Below are 17,052 nucleotides of genomic sequence, written 5' to 3'. Positions count from 1 at the left end.
CCGTCGGACTTCTTGCCCCCACATGGTTCGTTCGATACGACTACGGGCCAGAAAGCCTAGGCCGAGCTAAAAGTCTTGGGCTTTACTACTTAGTTTGCCTGAACCCATGGAGTCGGTGTAGGGTGAGGAAAAATTAAAATAAACCTCCCACAAACTCTCCTGACCTTGCAATCCTTGAAACTATATTTTACCCCCCAGATCAGCTGGAATGATCTTCAACATGCAGGAGCCCAGCATGAGTACAGACTCGGTGGACTATCAGAGTGACACGGGAAGTGATGAACGGTAGGACCCGCTTATGGAGCTCCCTTTCTCCCTTTGTTTACTTCAGGCTAAAGGAGAAGTCCAGCCTTGCGTCGCAACCTGCTCGCACCAAAATCGAAGCAAATTTCAATGTCGCACGCCCTCCACCGAAATCATCACTACGCCTCTCGGCAAAACTACTTCTCCAAATCCAACAACTAGCTCCCAACACCCGTCCCGTCCCAGTCCTCGAAGTATGGCAACCACCACTCCGCAAGTCAAAGTTAACCCAAGATTTCCATCTGCGCCCGAAATTAAAGAGCGGCGACCTCTATGCGACCCGCGATGAACCATTTATCTTCAGCGCGAACTTGCGCAAGCAATCCACCAAATCAGACCTGACCGACTCTAGCGACACCCACGCTGTAGATAAAGAAATTGTGGCCGCCATTTGCTATCCCACTGCCGGCGAAGAGTCGACCTCGGTGCATTTCCGCGATTCAGAATGCTGCTGGCAGACCGGCGCAGCTGCCAAACCCCTGGAAGGGAACCCATGCTACCGGTTTACTATGCGCGGCGAGGACAATCTGGACCCGAGCCAGCCGGGGCGAATGATCCTACAGTGGGAGAAACGGGATACCGCAGGAAAAGAAAATGCAGAAGAACAGTTTATCCTGTTCCTGATTGATCGGCAGGCCCGACGGAAGAGCCGCATTGCTACTATGAGCAGAGTAAAGCTGGAGATATATGTGCGGAAAGGCTCGATTATCGAGACTCTGCAACTATGTCTGGATTTAACGAAGCCCTCAACGCGCCCCGGGGCCAACGCCCACGAGAGATTGGAGACGTGGCTTTTTACGTTAGTTCTCACGTTAGGAGTATGGGTTTCGCAGCAGGAAGGCTGGCTATAAGTATTCTCGATAACCAATTGAAACCGAATTTAATGACCTTGGCTTTCTAAGCGGACATCCTAAGTAATACCGGTCTAGTATGTAGCAACCCCCGCTTCAAGGGCCTTGATCTGCAACGCCAGTAGACGAGAGTAGTATCTGCACAGAGCAAGATTTCCGCCCATAAACCAGAAGCCCGAGTGCCCACTCCGACTCCAGATGGTGCGGAACTCACCCTCCTCATTCAGGCCCCAGACGCTGCCAACGCGATCAGCAATCTCGTCGCCAAAGATAATGCGCGCCTGGGATCGCATGTTCTGGTAGCCCGTAGCAAAGACAATCTCATCAGCCTCCAGTTCCGAGCCATCTGCGAACCGCACGCCGTGGGGCAAGATCTCGCTGATCTCCTGTCCCTGCTTCACCTTGACCTTCCCATCAATAATAAGCTGGCTGCCGCCCACATCGATGTAATACCCTCCTCCACGCTGAAAGTACTTGACCAGCAAACCCGCGTCCATCGGACCCTGATCGACCGAGAAGCCAGCCTTCTCCAACCCAGCAATGATCTTCGCGTCGAACTCAGCAATCTTTCTCGTCACCTTTGCCTGCTGCGTCTTGAACAGCTCCGGCGGCACACTCCACAAGAAAGTATCCGCATCCTCCGTCGGCGGGCCCGTCTCATCATACAACCCTTTCATCGCAATCTCCCCCCAGCGCCTCCGACGAAACCACCAGAGTCGAACTCCGCTGCACCATCGTAACCTCGTACCCGCGCTCGTAGTAATCCTGCGCAATATCATGCCCCGAGTTGCAGGACCCGATAACCACCGCTTTCTTCCCGGCGGAGTTTGCGTCTGCGCCGGGCCACTCGGAGCTATGGCACAGCCGGCCCTGGAAAGTCTCCTGGCCCTTGAACGTGGGCATGTTCTTCTTTCCGGAATGCCCGGTGGCCTGGATGATGTGGCGCGGGTGGAAAGTGCGCGTTTCCTTGCTTCCGTCTTCTTTCGTGCGCTCCACCGTCACGGTCCAGTGCTTCTTGCCTCGTCATAGGAGGAGGACTTGAGTTCTGTGCGTGTCCAGACGTTCAACTCGAGGAGTTTGACGTAGGACTCGAAGAACTCGGCGAGCTTGTCTTTGGGGGTGAAGACGGGCCAGTGCGAGGGGAAATTGAGGTAGGGCATGTGGTCGTACCAGACCGGATCATGCAGCACGAGCTGGTGGTAGCGGTGGCGCCAGCTGTCGCCGATGCGCTCTTCGCGGTCGATCACGAGGGTGTCGACGTCGAGCATCTTCAGGCGGGCGGCGGCTGTCAGGCCTCCTTGGCCGGCACCTGCGATACGTTAAGCTTATGTGTCTCATTTCTTTAGTGATTTTAGGAGTAAAGGTGTTCGTACCGACGATCATCACAGCAGGCTCCTTCCCGTTTTCATAGTTCATCGCGGCATTGCGACGATCCTGCCAGTTCGTGCGCCCCTGGTAAGCGCCATGCTGTACCCCGATGGGTCTGCGTGGACCTGTGGCTTCCTCATACCCCTTTAGCTCTCGCAGGGTCGTGAAAGCAGTGAATATCTTCCAATCACTTCCCTCCTGCGCCAATCGGACAACCCCGACTCCGGAGCCGACGTTCGTGGTGGCCGTAACGAAGAACTCAATTCCGTGGACTTCTCCAAACGCGTCAATGGGGCCGTTATGCGGCGCCTTGTGTGGTGCGCTACGATCAATTCCGAGCTTGATCGAGGCCGCGCTTCCTGCCACGAATTTAGAGAGCAGGTCCGATCCTTTGACCGTGCGGAATTCCCACGAGAGAAGGAGGTGGTCGCGCCAGTAGCTGTTGTCGAGGAAGAGTGCGGCAACGGCAGCACTGTCCTTCTTCGCTATGCTCTCATTGAGCTTGGTGATTATTTCGCTGGCGATCCTGTCAGGGTTCTCGGGGGTGGAAGTGCTTGTCCGGGGTAGAACGCCTAGCGGGATGTCATGCGAGCCAGGCTCCACTCGGGATCGAGATGGGATTGCTGGCTGGGCCACGTCGGCTGTCGCCATATTGAGACTGTTTATGAGAGATATAAAACTGAATTGTCAGGAATTGCATCCAGACATTTGAGTTCTTTATTTACCTGTCAACCCCGCATCAAGATGCGGGGCTCGCATAACTCAAGTGACGCAGGTTCCTTCTCGCTTCTGCTGTGCGACAGTGAGCTTACCCCATTGGGCCTTCTGGACCAATCAGTCGGAGATGCCCCGATTTTCTTTAGCCTGAGAAGCACCTTGAGGACATGTTGGTACTCATTGTTCTTCTAGTCGTTCCTGCGAGCCTCGTAGCTGAACCTGTGGGTCCGCGTTCAGAAACTTTTCCCGCGGAGATTCATATTGATTCATGATACCAGCTTCAGAGCCTTTCGCCGCTTCACGAAAGAAGGAGGTCTTTTACGTTCTAGAGCGGAGCCGCACAATGCCAAGGTGGCAGACATCGGTCATCTCTCCGGTGCCACGAAGGTATCTGTACCTAACGACATTACGAGAGGCTATCTGAAAGTTATATATTAAGTTCGGTAGCAGTTCAAGTTTAATATACTGAATCCCAAGCTTTGGTAAAATACCGACATACCTCTGTGTTTTGTCAGAACAGGAGCACAAGCAATGTGTCCAACTGTACGTCTGTATTGCGGTTAGGGGCTCCGCTCACTACGCACTGAGAGCTTAAAGAGATCTCAGTAATAGCTCCCACCACCAGACAGATACACATAGTATTACTCAAAAAGACAAACCATAAGACAACCACTCTAATCACTTTCTAAATCGGACCTGAAACGTGAAGCTACGGGACTTGAGACCCTCAAATTCGGGGTCGGAGACCTTTGTCGGCTTATTCTTGAAAATGCCGATTTTCAGACCAAGTATAAAGTTCCGACAGTGTCCCCCTCGTTCGCTCATTTCTCACTACTAAAAAGAAAAGGGGATTAACTTGATCAACATCTTATTGTCTGCAGAAATGAACATTTCCCAGCTCGTCCAATCAATCGATACTCTCGCCACTGCCGGCCAGCTGAATAGCATCGACGAAAATCAGCGAGTGCAACTCTATCAAGCATGTAGCAAACTCAGAGCTGCACCTGCTTCACCATTGGATAGGACTCTCGAGCTTCTTTTCTCTGTCAGTGACACTTCATCCGATCGGGCCGTTTCGCCGAGCTGACTAGTGTCAGGGCCACCAAGCGATGGCCGTTCGCCTCGGAGTTGATCTCAAACTCTTTGATTCGATTGCCCGTCATTCCGCTGGTGATTCAGAGAAATTTATCACCGTCAGTCAAATTTCGGGAGACATCAAAGCTGACGCTAAGCTCGTCCGTATGTTTCACATTTTTTGAGCGGCTGAGCTCCATGTCTAACGTGACATAGGGAGGATTATGAGATTCCTCGCATCTATGGGTATCTTGAAGCAGATCTCCAGGGATGAGTTCCAATCGACCTCATTTGCTGGGGCTTATGTATCGGCCTCTCCGTTATCCGCAGCGGTGGTCTATTTGTAAGTTGCTTTCCGCGGGTCAGGCCATGCAGTACAGACTCTAAACATCAACCAGCACCCATTTCCACTCTATCATTTCTCGGCTCCCTCAGTACTTCGAGGACAAGGGCTGGAACAACCCTGAGGACATCGACGATTCCCCGTTCCAGGCGGCTATGGGCATCAAATCCCGCTACTTCGACTATCTCAAGACTAAGCCTTACTACCAAGACGCTTTCAATAAATTCATGGCCTCCTCCTATGGCCGGGAAGGTAAAAAGTGGTTTGAATGTTTCCCCGTCGCAGGGTTACTGTGCGCCGAATGCCCTTCCGACGTTCTACTAGTAGACATTGGTGGCTGCCACGGAGTCGAGCTGGAGGCTTTCCATAAGAAATTCCCCGATGCCCCAGGACGCCTCATTCTTCAAGACTTGCTGCACGTCATCGAGACCGGCGATCTCCCTGCCGGGGTCGAGGCCCAGGGGTACAATTTCTTTGATGAACAGCCGGTCAAGGGCGCGCGGGCATACTACCTTCGCAATGTCCTCCATGACTGGCCAGACGAGCTGGTCCTGAAGATTTTGGGCCGCATCCGCGAGGCCATGGCGGCGGAGTCCTTGCTCTTGATAGAAGAGAGAGTCTTACCCGAGGCCAATATTCCGCTGCTGTCTGCTCTTGGCGATATGAGTATGATGGTTTTGTTTGCGGCCGCTGAGCGGACCAAGGGGGATACGAGGGCCTCTTAAATGAAGCAGGGCTGGAGCTTGTCGGGCTCTGGGAGCCAGAGAGCGGTCCGGCACTCCAATCATCGGTGATTGAAGCGAGAGTTCTCGGCAGGTAGTAACTTGAAAGCTTCCATGTTCGGATATGCTTGATTGAGGGTTGTTTCGGGAATGTCAATGTTTCAATTCGTTTTGGAAGCATCGAATGCTAGTCAGTACTATAGATGTTCGGCGTTTCCAACTTGAATCTAATGGTATTGGATCCATTGATACGTCCGTTTGATTCTCGTTCAAGTTGTGCCCGCTATTTGCTGGTACTATGATTCGTGGCATCCGGCAAAATATATATTCGAGATTTCTCAAGACACATCATAGAGACAAAGTGGCAAGCCTGTGAGGAGGAGACTGAACGTGCGGCTCGCTTAATAGGGTGGAGGCCAGGCTAGACCGCATCATCAAAAAAGGTGACAGACACATCATATACACATACTACGTACAGAAAATAAGGGACTTTGAAGGATCGGAAAGGGAAGAAAAACTACCTGACCATAAATTTTGGGTCATGTAGCACAAATCTGCCGCCCACTACATGAACCAGCATCATTGGTCTAGTGGTAGAATTCGTCGTTGCCATCGACGAGGCCCGTGTTCGATTCACGGATGATGCAAAGCAATTTCTTTTTTCTTTTTGTTTTGATGTTGGATACTTCAACCCCTTTACCTATTCTTTTCCCTAGCTGCACGATTCAAAGGCATCCTAGAAACTATTAGGATGGTCGGAAAAAATGGATCATCCACCACTTGAATCCCTGCTAAATCACGTTCATGCTGGGCTCTCGTGCCTCAGTATGGCGCGGCCACTCCGAAGTGGGGCCCCGTCAGGGATAAACGAACATTCAACACCGAGCACTTCTGAGCAACCTGGCCATGCTCTCATATCAAGAATTGGGATATCTATAGACAAATAGGTACAGAAATAGTCTGAGGTTTTGAGCTCGTATTTGCGGCCGATGGACCTGGAGCGAATCCGAAAATACCCCAGGGGGCGCGTTGCGGCAGCCAACGTCCCAAACGTAGCAGATGGATCGGCGATCCACGCGAGCCACTCACGTTATCCCCCCGAGCACGAAATACTCGCTACTTCTTTCTAGGCATCTGCCCCTAGCTGGGCAATGGTTTCCCCTTGTTCACTCCTCGGTGCTTGAAAATGGCATAGAGCGACGCAGTCCGAAGCCTGGAACTTGCCTCCATTCGACATGAGTCGAGCGGGACGCCAATGGCTTAGCTACTCGCTAGCAGTTCTGGCGATCCTCCTATTGTACAAGTATATGGACCCGCATGCGCCGAAACCGCAAGTACCAACAGCCAACCCTCCGACAAATACTGAATCCCTCCAACCTCCCGGCCTCGCTGGCGAAGACTTGCAGATTGAGGGAGCCCTATCCCCAGAGCCTAAGCCAGCTCCAGCACCGGATAGTCCCACGCCCCACGAGCCCCAGAATGAACTGCAAGACGGATCCCACGAATCCATTTGGAGATCTTTGCCCATGAGATTTGCGGTTTTCCCCAATGCTCTGCCGCCAACAGATTCATCGTTGGGTCTGCGAAGCATTCAAGCGGACTCTTCCAGGTTTCCAAAATCAACGGGATGGTTTTCAGAGGATGAAGCAACGAAGACCCGGAAGCGCAAACAGGCCGCGGTAAAAGCGGCCTTCCAAAGGTGCTGGGCATCATACAAGTCCTTGGCATGGCGGAGCGACGAGCTTGCGCCTGTCAGTGGCGTTCCTCGCAACGCGCTTGGTGGATGGAGTTTGGCTCTGGTGGATAACTTGGATACTCTCTGGATAATGGGGATGTTCTCGGAGTTCGAGGAAGCTCTAAACGCAGTGGCTCAAATTAACTTCGAAGACTCTCCGTCGGAGCTTGTCAATACCCATGAGATCAACATTCGTATATTGGGAGGTTTACTGGGAGCTTTTGATTTGAGCGAAGACCCCCGATTGTTGGACAAAGCCATTGAAGTTGCGGATATGCTCTACGTTGCCTTCGACACTCCAAACCGGATGCCCATCATCCACTGGGATTTACACGAAGCCGCACGCCGAGAGGAGCAAATCGCCGAAGAAACAGCCTCGCTGACGGAGATCACTTCCTTTTCCTTGAGTTTACTCGGCTATCCCAAATCACAAATGACCCTAAATATTTTGACGCCGTCCAGTTCATCATGGAGAAGTTTGAAAAGCACCAGGGCACGACACAGATCCAAGGATTATGGCCCGCGAAATTCAATGCGCGGACAGAGAGGTTGGATGGTGATGTCTACAGCGTGGGCGGCGACTTTGACTCCATATATCGAACTTTGCCAAAGGCGTTCGTTCTCCTCGGAGGCCGATACCCCATGTACCGCGAAATGTACGAGAGGGCGAGTCGAATTATCTCTGGTCGCATGCTGTTTCGGCCCATAAATATCGAAAACCTCGACATCCTCTTTGCAGGATCTGTGCGCGTGGCCCCATTCCCAGGGCGAAACCCGCGCACGCATGTGGAAACTCAAGTCCACCACGGCTCGTGTTTTGCCGGGGGTATGTTTGCCTTGGGAGGCGCCCTATTTGACATCCCGGCTCACCACCAAATTGCCGACAAACTACTGGATGGCTGCTTGTGGGCTTCCCGAATCTCACCTCGCGGCATTATGCCGGAGATTATGGATCTGATTGCATGCGAATCGCAAGGAGATTGCCCATGGAATGAGGAACACTGGCGGCGTGAGATTCACCACAAATCAGTGCCTAGCGCAGATCCTGACATGGACATCGACGCCATCATCCGCGCCTATCACTTGGCGCCGGGGGTGGTCGCGGTGCCTGATAAACGATATACCCTGCGACCCGAGATCGTCGAGAGTATCTTCACCCTTTATCGTGTAACGGGGCGCCAAGACCTGCTGGATTCCGGCTGGAAGATGTTTGAACATATCCGAGCTGCGACCGAAGTGACCAATGGGAATGCTGCGGTGGAAGATGTCATAAACCCAGAGGGTGAACCCGGCCACCTCGATTCCATGGGAAGTGTCTGGATGGCGCAGACGCTGAAGTATTTCTACCTTCTGTTCAGCCCCCCGGATACCCTCAGCTTGGATGAATACGTCTTCAACTCTGCGGGACATCCGCTCAGACGTCCGGAGGAAACCTTGCGAGGCGATTCGTAGTGATCGAAATCGGCTTCTTGTTAATGACTAGGATACTCATGGCCGGAGATCATTGTACATAGCTCATACTCAGGCCCATAAACGCAATACTCCATAATCCGTGTTTTCTTCCCCTCTATGGCAGGAGGTGAACCATGAAGTCGGATGGCTCACATTCCAACCTTCCAACCCGAGGCTGTTGCACCGCCCGCCACAAGCCTTGTCGTTCATCTTAACTGCTTGATTCTTTCCATAAGAGACAAGTTCAAAATAGAGCCGGGGAATTCACTTTTAAACTCGGAGACATGGACGAATATTATTTCCAATCCAGGTCGCCGTGGGCGAAGCAAAAAAGAAGAGCGTAATTGTTTCCGGATCAGGAATGCTTAGAGCGCGTTCGATGACGAAAGGAGCCGCTGGGCAAGTTCCACACCTCGTCCATTACCAGTAAAAAAAATTGGAATATAATGGACATGTAATTTCCAGATTTTCTAGATCAATTGACTTAACATTCGATAGAAGGAACTACGCCCGTTTGGCCGTCATGCAGGTCGGCGTTCGCATCGCATATGGTGTATCAGATACGTGGGAGATTAAGCCGAGACCACTTGCATTAATCTGGTATGCCGTTCCCAATGGGTGGGAATATCGATCTACGCGCCTGAGAGCTAACTCCGAAGCTAAAAGGCAGATTGAGATGATATGCTCAAGGAAAGCCCCATTGTATCTTCAGCGGCTTGATTATTTTACTAGCATGTGCCGGGCTTAGAGCCGCAAACCCAAAGCCAATATAGTTTTATAGTTTTATAGGGTGGAGCATTCAAGCCAACGGCCTTTTTTATGAGAGCTAAGAATTATTCAACAGCTCAATCTGGGGAAAAGTACATTCGTGGCCGATGAGGCCGATACAGCTCCGTTCTGCAAACGCTCGTGAGGGCGCCGCAGGCCCCGAGATGCAAGAGCACTTCGCATTAGCAGCAAGGGCTAATCTCGCAAACTCAAAAAAGGAACATCCAAGAATCAGAGATATGTAATCGAGATAAATCAGGTAATTGAGATTCGCGCATCGACGTATGCGACCCTAGACCGCCGTTTTGGGCGAAATGCGAGGCTGATCAGCGGCTAACAACCGACCCGCACCCGCTTCAGCCGGAAAAGCTCAGATCTTTGACGCTCGATTTCTTGTCATGTTATCCATTGTTTTTGAAGATGAGTGGGGATGAAAAGACCACAACAGAGCTATCCAATCCTGTACCTCAGCATGATGAAGAAAAGGGGCCGATAGATGCTAGCCCAGCCCATGCCCTAACAGCACCCGAGACACCGGAGCGAAGGCCGAAAGCAATCACGAGTCCAACGAAAACCCCGCCAAATACAGGCATTTGGCACACCATTGTTGATGCTCTTTTATGGATGCCACGGTGGTGTCGATATGATGAAACGAATCCTCCAAAATTTGGATTACCATTGAATATTTTATTTGCATTCGCTGGGACATTCACGGTACGGCGAGCATAGTCACCAATGAAAGACATGACACGACACTAACGATCAGTCCCTAGGTCGCAAATCTGTACTATGCGCAGCCCATTGAAGATACCCTGGCACGTCATTTTCATGTATCCCACGAGCAGGCCTCCCTAGTTCCCACGTGCAGTCAAGCCGGGTATGCAGCGGGGCTTATCTTTGTCTGCCCGCTGGGCGATTTAGTCAGGAGACGGCCTTTTGTGATCCTTTTAATGATCCTCACGCCGACTCTGTGGCTGGGATTGTGCGTGACAAACTCGTTCAACGCCTTTCTTGTTCTCAGCTGCTTGACTTCGATAACGACAGTGACACCGGTAAGTCGGAGAACCCGATTGCTCGATACCCTCTAGCTTCATACTCATACTCGAGAGGAACAGCAAATCATGCTCCCGCTAGTCGGAGATCTTGCGCCGCCAGCGCGCCGTGCAACGGCCCTATCAGTCGTTACCTCCGGTATCATCCTGGGCCTTCTCATCGCGCGCCTGCTCGCAGGTATCATCTCCACATACTCCTCATGGAGAAACATCTACTGGATGTCCCTCGGAGTGCAATACCTCCTCTGTATCCTGCTGTGGCTCTTCATGCCAGACTACCCGCCCACCAACACCGACATCACATACCTCAGCATCCTAACCACAATCGTCAAGCTCTGGCTCACGACGCCCGTGCTCGTCCAAGCCACGCTCATGGGCTTCTTCCTCTCCGCCACATTCACCAGTTTCTGGACTACCCTCACCTTCCTCCTCAGTGGGTCGCCGTACCACTTTAACACGGTGACCATCGGCCTGTTTTCTCTCGCAGGAATGACCCCCATGTTCCTAGGCCCCATTTTCTCCCGCTATGTCATAGATAAAGTCGTCACCCAAGTCGCTCTGCTAATGAGCCTCGCGGTCCTGCTCACAGGGATTTGCATCGGCACATTCACGGGCAAGGTCACCGTGGCGGGCCCGGTTCTGCAGGCTGCGTTGCAGGACTTTGGGTTGCAAATGTCGCAGATCGCCAATCGGACGGCTATCTACGCTGTGGCGCCTAAAGCGCGCAATCGTGTTAATACGGCTTATATGATTGGTGTGTTCTGTGGGCAGTTGATGGGCACTGCCGTTGGGAATAAAGTGTACAATGAGTATGGGTGGGTTATTTCGGGGTGTGTGAGTATCGCGTTTGTTGGCGTGGCTTTGTTTCTGACGCTGCTTCGTGGGCCGGCGGAGACGGGTTGGGTTGGATGGCACGGAGGGTTCCAGGTGCGGAAAACAGGATGAAGGACGGGATCATCGCTATGCGCAGAGATTGGCCACGTCTAATATGGCGTGCATGTCCTGTATATAAGGGGCTAAGCTATGGTACATGAAGCATTTCGAAAGATCAGAATTAATGACTTTGGCATGAGAAGAGACCGTTCATATGCGTTGTCCTGAGTGAAGAATTCTCGATCCGTTTGATTTGGACAGCGACGTTGAGGTGTGTGGTGAATTTAATGCAAAGATCTCCTATTTCATACGACTGGAGGATCGAAGGTAGTTTCATCACCAAAGGGAGGAATATCCCAGAAACTCATATCTTGCGGGCCGATATACGGGAACTGGATATTCGCGGATCAGTTCAAACCCTCATCATCATATATCGATTTTCACGTACCATGAACTCCGATTCCAAGCTGGACCCCAGTCCACTTTCCGGCGTCCAGAGATTCGAGCTGTCTGGTGGGACATTCAGAAAAGCATTTGGAAGAGGATTTTCTGAAATATATTGCTCAAGGAGAGTCCGGCATGTCTTCATGCTATCCAGGAAAGCATCCCGAATATGAATCCACTCTGCCTGTTCGCCGCTCATCATCGCCTGGATCTGAGCAAGTACCCCGGCGAGTAAACAGTAGCGTTTCATACTCGGAATACCCGCTTCGAGACTTTTGTATAGGTGTGCGCTCAAACGTTCCAATGCTTGGATGAGTGGTACTCGTACAGCCTGTGCCATCTGGTCTACCGTTGTTGGCGCACCGGGAGAGCCCGGAGGCTGCGACGCGGTTTCCTCTTCTACTTGAGTGATTAACTCCAAGGATATCACCATAAGGACATCCAACGAGAGATATCCTTTAAAGGTACCGGCTCCTGATAAGCAGAGACGCTGTAGGTCTTGATAGGGGGCTTGACTTGCCGCTGCTGCGTCTTTAGGCGGGTCGCCGTGGGAAGCCATCACTAGCGCAGCGTCTAAACTTATTTTCCGAGACATGTAGAACCGTGGGTCGTTGATAGAGTGGATTGCAAAGGGACGATGGATATTGACCAGGAATCGTCGCAGGATAATATCCATCAGCCGGACGTGAAAAATAGTCGGCGGATTTGTTGCAGTCTTTGTGCGGGGAAAATATTTGTGAAAGAGGTTTGAGAGTTCTTTGCAAGCTTGGAGAATTTCATTTCCAAGCTGCAAAGCTGTCTCGTATACTTGCGCTCGGCCACATTGATTCAAAATCCGCATAATTTGCAGCCGCGCGGGAAAACACTGATATAAGATAATCTGAAGAGACGAGGAGGTGAAGCATTCGAGCGAAGGAGCAGGTGGCAGTATCTCCATCGCGGGTTCGATATCCTCGTCGTCGAAATTGGATGGCGGTTGTGTATCATAATCCTCTGGAGCAAGTAAAGGCGGCATGGTGACATCGACAGAAAGCTGCACATTGAGTTCCAGTATAGTCGCCCATACGCGACGTCTCATCTCCCCGTCAAAGGTCGAGATGGTTGGAAAGTTCTTTGGATCTCGATGGAGTCCCTGATTGATCGCCCTCCTGAGCAATGCCCCCGCCATCACCCAGTTGGTTTCCTTGTGTATGGCATATGCCTGTCGGCAGACAATCACCAAAGACTGTACCTGCAGACCTGCCATGCTTTGCGCTTCCCGTTCGCCCGGGCCCTCAAGCCACCATTTTGCAGCATAAATCCAGCGGCGGATTGGCAAGCCAAGTTCATTGAAAGGTCCTGGCTTGCAGTGGAATACCGACCCAATGGCAAGAATCAGCAGTAGCTGCAGCAGGAATGATGTCGAAACATTTTGAGGTTGTTCCCAGAAGGTGTTATACTCCTGGAAGAACGTGGGGCTATGAATGACCCGGTATATAAGGCCTAGAGTACGGAAATAGTGCTGAACGAGCTGGTCACAGACATCCTTCCCCGGAACATCTTTCAGAAGGCCTGGCACCGGCTCCTCTAGCCTTGGAGCCTGATGGTTCTTAATCCTTTGCCGGATCGTACGGATCTCTTTCAGAGATTTGCTCATCTCATTCTTCTCTCCATCAGTATAGCTGGCCGTGCTGCGCACTTGCCGCAGAAGACGAAGCTAGAGGGTGTTAGTTGAAGGTAGCGCAGCTCGGAATAGACATACCTGCTGAAACACAAGGGCCCAGTGGGTAGTCCCGAACACTTTCATAGAGTCCGGGGTACTATTGAGGCGGGGATTGAGCGGAGGGATGCATGTTGGCGGGCTCTTTGTAGAGGTATGATCAGGCTCCCCTGCCAGCCTGGGAAGATGATTATCAAAGGGTTTGGCAGGAAGTTTGTCTTCCTGCGCTTCCCTGTGCTTCGATTTCTCCAGATCCCGCACTCGAGCCTGCAGGGCTTGAACCGTTCGCTCGAGCTGCGTTATCCGGGCTCCGTCGCTGGTGGAGCCCGCTTGCGACACGCCGATGCATGACGACTCCTGCTCTGCTGATCTGGAATCTAGTCGAGCGTCTAGCGCTGCCTTCCCTTCATTGACATATTCACAGTCCAGAGGGGGCTGAGACTTGGTACAGGGCCCGCAAGGCATCTCCCGGTCGCACCGGACTTTGCGTCGCCGACATTGCTCGCAGGATAGAGCGGGGCGACGGCGTTTTCGCGGATTCGATGTAGACTCGGTACGAGTATCCATTGCTATCACTTTAATGATTCAATGAATCCGAGAGCTTGTCCAAGTCAGGCTGTCGGGAATCTTTAGAACGCGGGTACGCGTCGCGGAATTCCGGCAAATTCCGGGCTATGAACGGGATTTTCGAAATTCGCCGCCGTGACGGGGAAACAGCAGTCACACTAGCATATACTCTGGAACTCACGTTATTGATTGATATTGCGTTTTTCAATGAAAAACGTCTCAGGTTCTAGTAAACAGGGTATCCTTCTTAGTTTATCCCAACCGACCCATAATGAAACCCAACATGCTGGGAGCCCCAGCCGAAGACTGGCCGACAAGCATGTGCAAGGAACGCCGCATATTATATATCAGAATGAAAAAGGAAATATAAAGAACAGTGATCTAGCTGACAGACATAGTGCGCTGTCGAGATGTCCTCTTCCGAGGCCCCGGCCCGGCCTCTCGACTTTTGTGGCCCATCCGACCAAGGGCCATGACTTCGAGAGTGTAGGGCTTTCCGCCCCAGATGAGGTTGCGTCCCTTCCCTTGTTGAAGCGAGGGGATCCAGAAGTGTGTCACGACAGCACCAATGACCATACAGATGCTGAAAACAAACAGCACAATGCCGTGGTGACGAGTGGAGATATTGCCCAGGCCACCTCCAAACTTGTAGTACGTCGAGAAGATCTGAACAAGAATCGAGCCAAGCTTGCCGGAGCCAGCAGCAATACCATAGCACGTGGCTCGGTAGCGAGTAGGGAAGATCTCCGCTGGGATCATATATGTGGTTGCGTTGGGGCCTGGAAGAATGTTAGCGGCATCATCTTTGAAGCCGAGCAGAATCAAACATACCGAAGTTGAACATGATTTGACCCAAGATGTATAGGGCAACCGCTGCAGGTGGACTGTCAATCAAGCAGACGAACATACTTCCCAGGACGATGAAGAGCACTGCCAGGAGGAGAAACATGTACTTCTGCAAAGCGACCCGGTCAATGCGATGAGCAAAGATGATGAACAGGAGACCACCTGCGAAACTACCAATGTTCAAAATGACCAAGGCGCGAACCGAAGTATCAAAGAATCCCTGGAAGACAGAGAAGTTCGGGTCTTCCGAAATCTTCCAGTATGGCTCCGGCTTGGAGATTTGGAGCTGGCCCCAAGTGCGAGCAAGGAACTGCGGACTTGCCAAACTGATGCCATAGAAACCAAAATCCATCAGTAGCCAAGCGACAGAGGTCGCAACCAAGCTACGCCAGTTCCCCTCGGTCCAGAAATATCTCATGATATCGGTGCGTGCCAGGCGCCAGTGGGAGTTCAGAGTTGCTGGGGGCAAGGAACCAAACTCATCATCATCAATGATCGAATTGCTCCGTAGCGAAGAAACGGGCGGTACATGCATCCCGCTGCCAGTGATAGTAGTCAATGTTCCAAACCCCCCCATCTCAAACCCCGGGCTTGAAGGAGGCTCGCTAAAGAGTGTCGTTGCGTCGAACTCGGCGGTCACCGGGTCGTCTTCGATATCGACCAGAAAACGCGGGCTTTCTGGAATCGCGAACCGGAAGAGAGTTGCGATGGCCCGGGAACAACTCCGATCCCAAGAACCCAGCGCCACATACTGTCCACCCGACCGACGATATCGGCGTCATTGCTGCTGCGCCCGATGGCAATGACGACGATGGATACGAGATTCCCAGCGATCTGACCGAGGGGTTGCGCGAAGAAGACACTGGCCATCATCCGAGCGCGGTGCTTGGTCGGAGCGAATCTAGGGCTCTGTCAATATCTGCTATTTGCCAATTAATGCCAGGATCTTTGCCGATGCTTACTCGGAGGTAATGACTGCACTCAAAGGATAGTCCGCACCCACGCCAATGCCGACACAGATTCTCCACCAGATAAGCCACGCATATACGTTCATGCTCTTGTTGACTCCCTCCGAGGACATCACGACGCCGAGCGTTGCTGTAATAAGAAGCACCAGTTCAACGCCGTACATTTTCTTGCGCCCATTCTTATCTGCGAGAAAGCCGAACATGACCATGCCGAGCAAGGTGCCCGCCAGAGTGGCGATATTGATGCATGTGAGTCGAAGCGAGGAGATTTCGTTGTTCCAATAGACGTAGGAGATCATGGGCAGGGCCATGTTACTTGCAAAGAGCTTACCCCTCACATGTTAGTATGTCTCTTCATCACAGCACTTGTAGTGTTCCCTGCAGAAACGACTGGGGCCCCAACGTACTGTATAACCGTCGAGGAAAAAGCCCAGACCAGCGACGAGAACGACAATCCATTGATATCCTTGCCGGTCGATCGTCTCATAGATTTGTCGCATTCGCACCACTCGATCCTGCCGTTTCGAACGTTAAGACTCAAAAACGAGACATATGAAACATGACGTCAACTGCCACTCCGCACGTACCTGCTCATGATCAAAGTCGCGAGCACGATCCGTCTTGTACAGACGGGCATGAAGCTTGCCCACATGCATGATGGCCGGTTCCCTCACGGTCGAAGCTATGGTGAATGAACCTGCGAGCCGCAGGAGATCCCAGATAAGTATTTTCCATGCAATGCATCGGCGGGGCCAATGGGACCGGTGCCCTGAGCCTCGTTAGCTGACCAGTCCAGAGCGGAGCCCTTGGGTCAGAACAGGAAGGCCATATCACGCCAGAACCGAGCCAGAACAAACCCCAAGGAGGGCGAACAGAGGCAACTAGTCCCCGGGAGTGCTTAGCTTCATGCACCCAATCAGACCCACTGCTCAAGATGCGGGCCAACCCCCAGGATCTGTAGCTACACGTGCGTGGAGAACAGCGCTTGACACGCTCGGCGGGAGACCCACACGGTGACCCACGCTTAACCGGACCCCATTTGGTGCTACAGGTCGACGCGAGGTGGCTTTTCGGGGGAATCGCGAGGTTTCCAGTGGGGTTTTGCTAGAGGGGCAGAGATCAAATCATATCGTCGCATTATGGTATCCTAGCTGCAAGGTAATTAAATCACAGACGCCAACGCCGCCATGCTAATAACTAGCCACAAGAGTAATACAATGAAAAGTTCCCCCGCACTAGTGCATGTCCCCCTGTTCATCCAATCGTAAGG

At 52.1% G+C, this 17,052-nt stretch overlaps 7 protein-coding genes across 7 annotated transcripts; 4 read left to right on the top strand and 3 right to left on the bottom strand.

Annotated features, from left to right (window-relative positions):
* Positions 1-220: 220 nt before the first annotated feature.
* On the top strand, positions 221-1,154 carry N7468_006740 (uncharacterized protein; the record flags this gene model as incomplete). The annotated part of the gene is made up of 2 exons (XM_058476036.1): positions 221-285; positions 350-1,154. 2 exons carry the CDS (start codon positions 221-223, stop codon positions 1,152-1,154), a joined length of 870 nt encoding a protein of 289 aa, XP_058328926.1.
* A 74-nt stretch (positions 1,155-1,228) lies between these two features.
* N7468_006739 (uncharacterized protein) lies at positions 1,229-3,173 on the bottom strand (the record flags this gene model as incomplete). Its single annotated transcript, XM_058476035.1, has 4 exons — positions 1,229-1,850; positions 1,903-2,168; positions 2,216-2,463; positions 2,528-3,173. The coding sequence occupies 4 exons, from the start codon at positions 3,171-3,173 to the stop codon at positions 1,229-1,231; spliced, it is 1,782 nt and encodes a 593-aa protein (XP_058328925.1).
* A 949-nt stretch (positions 3,174-4,122) lies between these two features.
* Positions 4,123-5,381, top strand: N7468_006738 (uncharacterized protein; the record flags this gene model as incomplete). The annotated part of the gene is made up of 4 exons (XM_058476034.1): positions 4,123-4,284; positions 4,337-4,478; positions 4,530-4,656; positions 4,712-5,381. The coding sequence occupies 4 exons, from the start codon at positions 4,123-4,125 to the stop codon at positions 5,379-5,381; spliced, it is 1,101 nt and encodes a 366-aa protein (XP_058328924.1).
* A 1,232-nt stretch (positions 5,382-6,613) lies between these two features.
* Positions 6,614-8,565, top strand: N7468_006737 (glycoside hydrolase family 47 protein; the record flags this gene model as incomplete). Its single annotated transcript, XM_058476033.1, has 2 exons — positions 6,614-7,574; positions 7,625-8,565. The coding sequence occupies 2 exons, from the start codon at positions 6,614-6,616 to the stop codon at positions 8,563-8,565; spliced, it is 1,902 nt and encodes a 633-aa protein (XP_058328923.1).
* Positions 8,566-9,753: 1,188 nt separating this feature from the next.
* N7468_006736 (MFS transporter) lies at positions 9,754-11,330 on the top strand (the record flags this gene model as incomplete). The annotated part of the gene is made up of 3 exons (XM_058476032.1): positions 9,754-10,047; positions 10,107-10,385; positions 10,422-11,330. 3 exons carry the CDS (start codon positions 9,754-9,756, stop codon positions 11,328-11,330), a joined length of 1,482 nt encoding a protein of 493 aa, XP_058328922.1.
* A 233-nt stretch (positions 11,331-11,563) lies between these two features.
* N7468_006735 (uncharacterized protein) lies at positions 11,564-13,968 on the bottom strand (the record flags this gene model as incomplete). The annotated part of the gene is made up of 3 exons (XM_058476031.1): positions 11,564-11,650; positions 11,707-13,398; positions 13,444-13,968. 3 exons carry the CDS (start codon positions 13,966-13,968, stop codon positions 11,564-11,566), a joined length of 2,304 nt encoding a protein of 767 aa, XP_058328921.1.
* Positions 13,969-14,349: 381 nt separating this feature from the next.
* N7468_006734 (phosphate transporter) lies at positions 14,350-16,438 on the bottom strand (the record flags this gene model as incomplete). The annotated part of the gene is made up of 6 exons (XM_058476030.1): positions 14,350-14,747; positions 14,800-15,492; positions 15,567-15,715; positions 15,777-16,108; positions 16,190-16,297; positions 16,370-16,438. The coding sequence occupies 6 exons, from the start codon at positions 16,436-16,438 to the stop codon at positions 14,350-14,352; spliced, it is 1,749 nt and encodes a 582-aa protein (XP_058328920.1).
* Positions 16,439-17,052: the final 614 nt, after the last annotated feature.

Source organism: Penicillium chermesinum, assembly GCF_028974085.1.
Source record: "Penicillium chermesinum strain IBT 19713 chromosome Unknown utg000005l:1.0-4115287.0:1.0-4118363.0, whole genome shotgun sequence".
In the NCBI taxonomy this organism is placed as follows: domain Eukaryota; kingdom Fungi; phylum Ascomycota; class Eurotiomycetes; order Eurotiales; family Aspergillaceae; genus Penicillium; species Penicillium chermesinum.
This window is presented reverse-complemented; position numbering and strand designations above follow the sequence as displayed.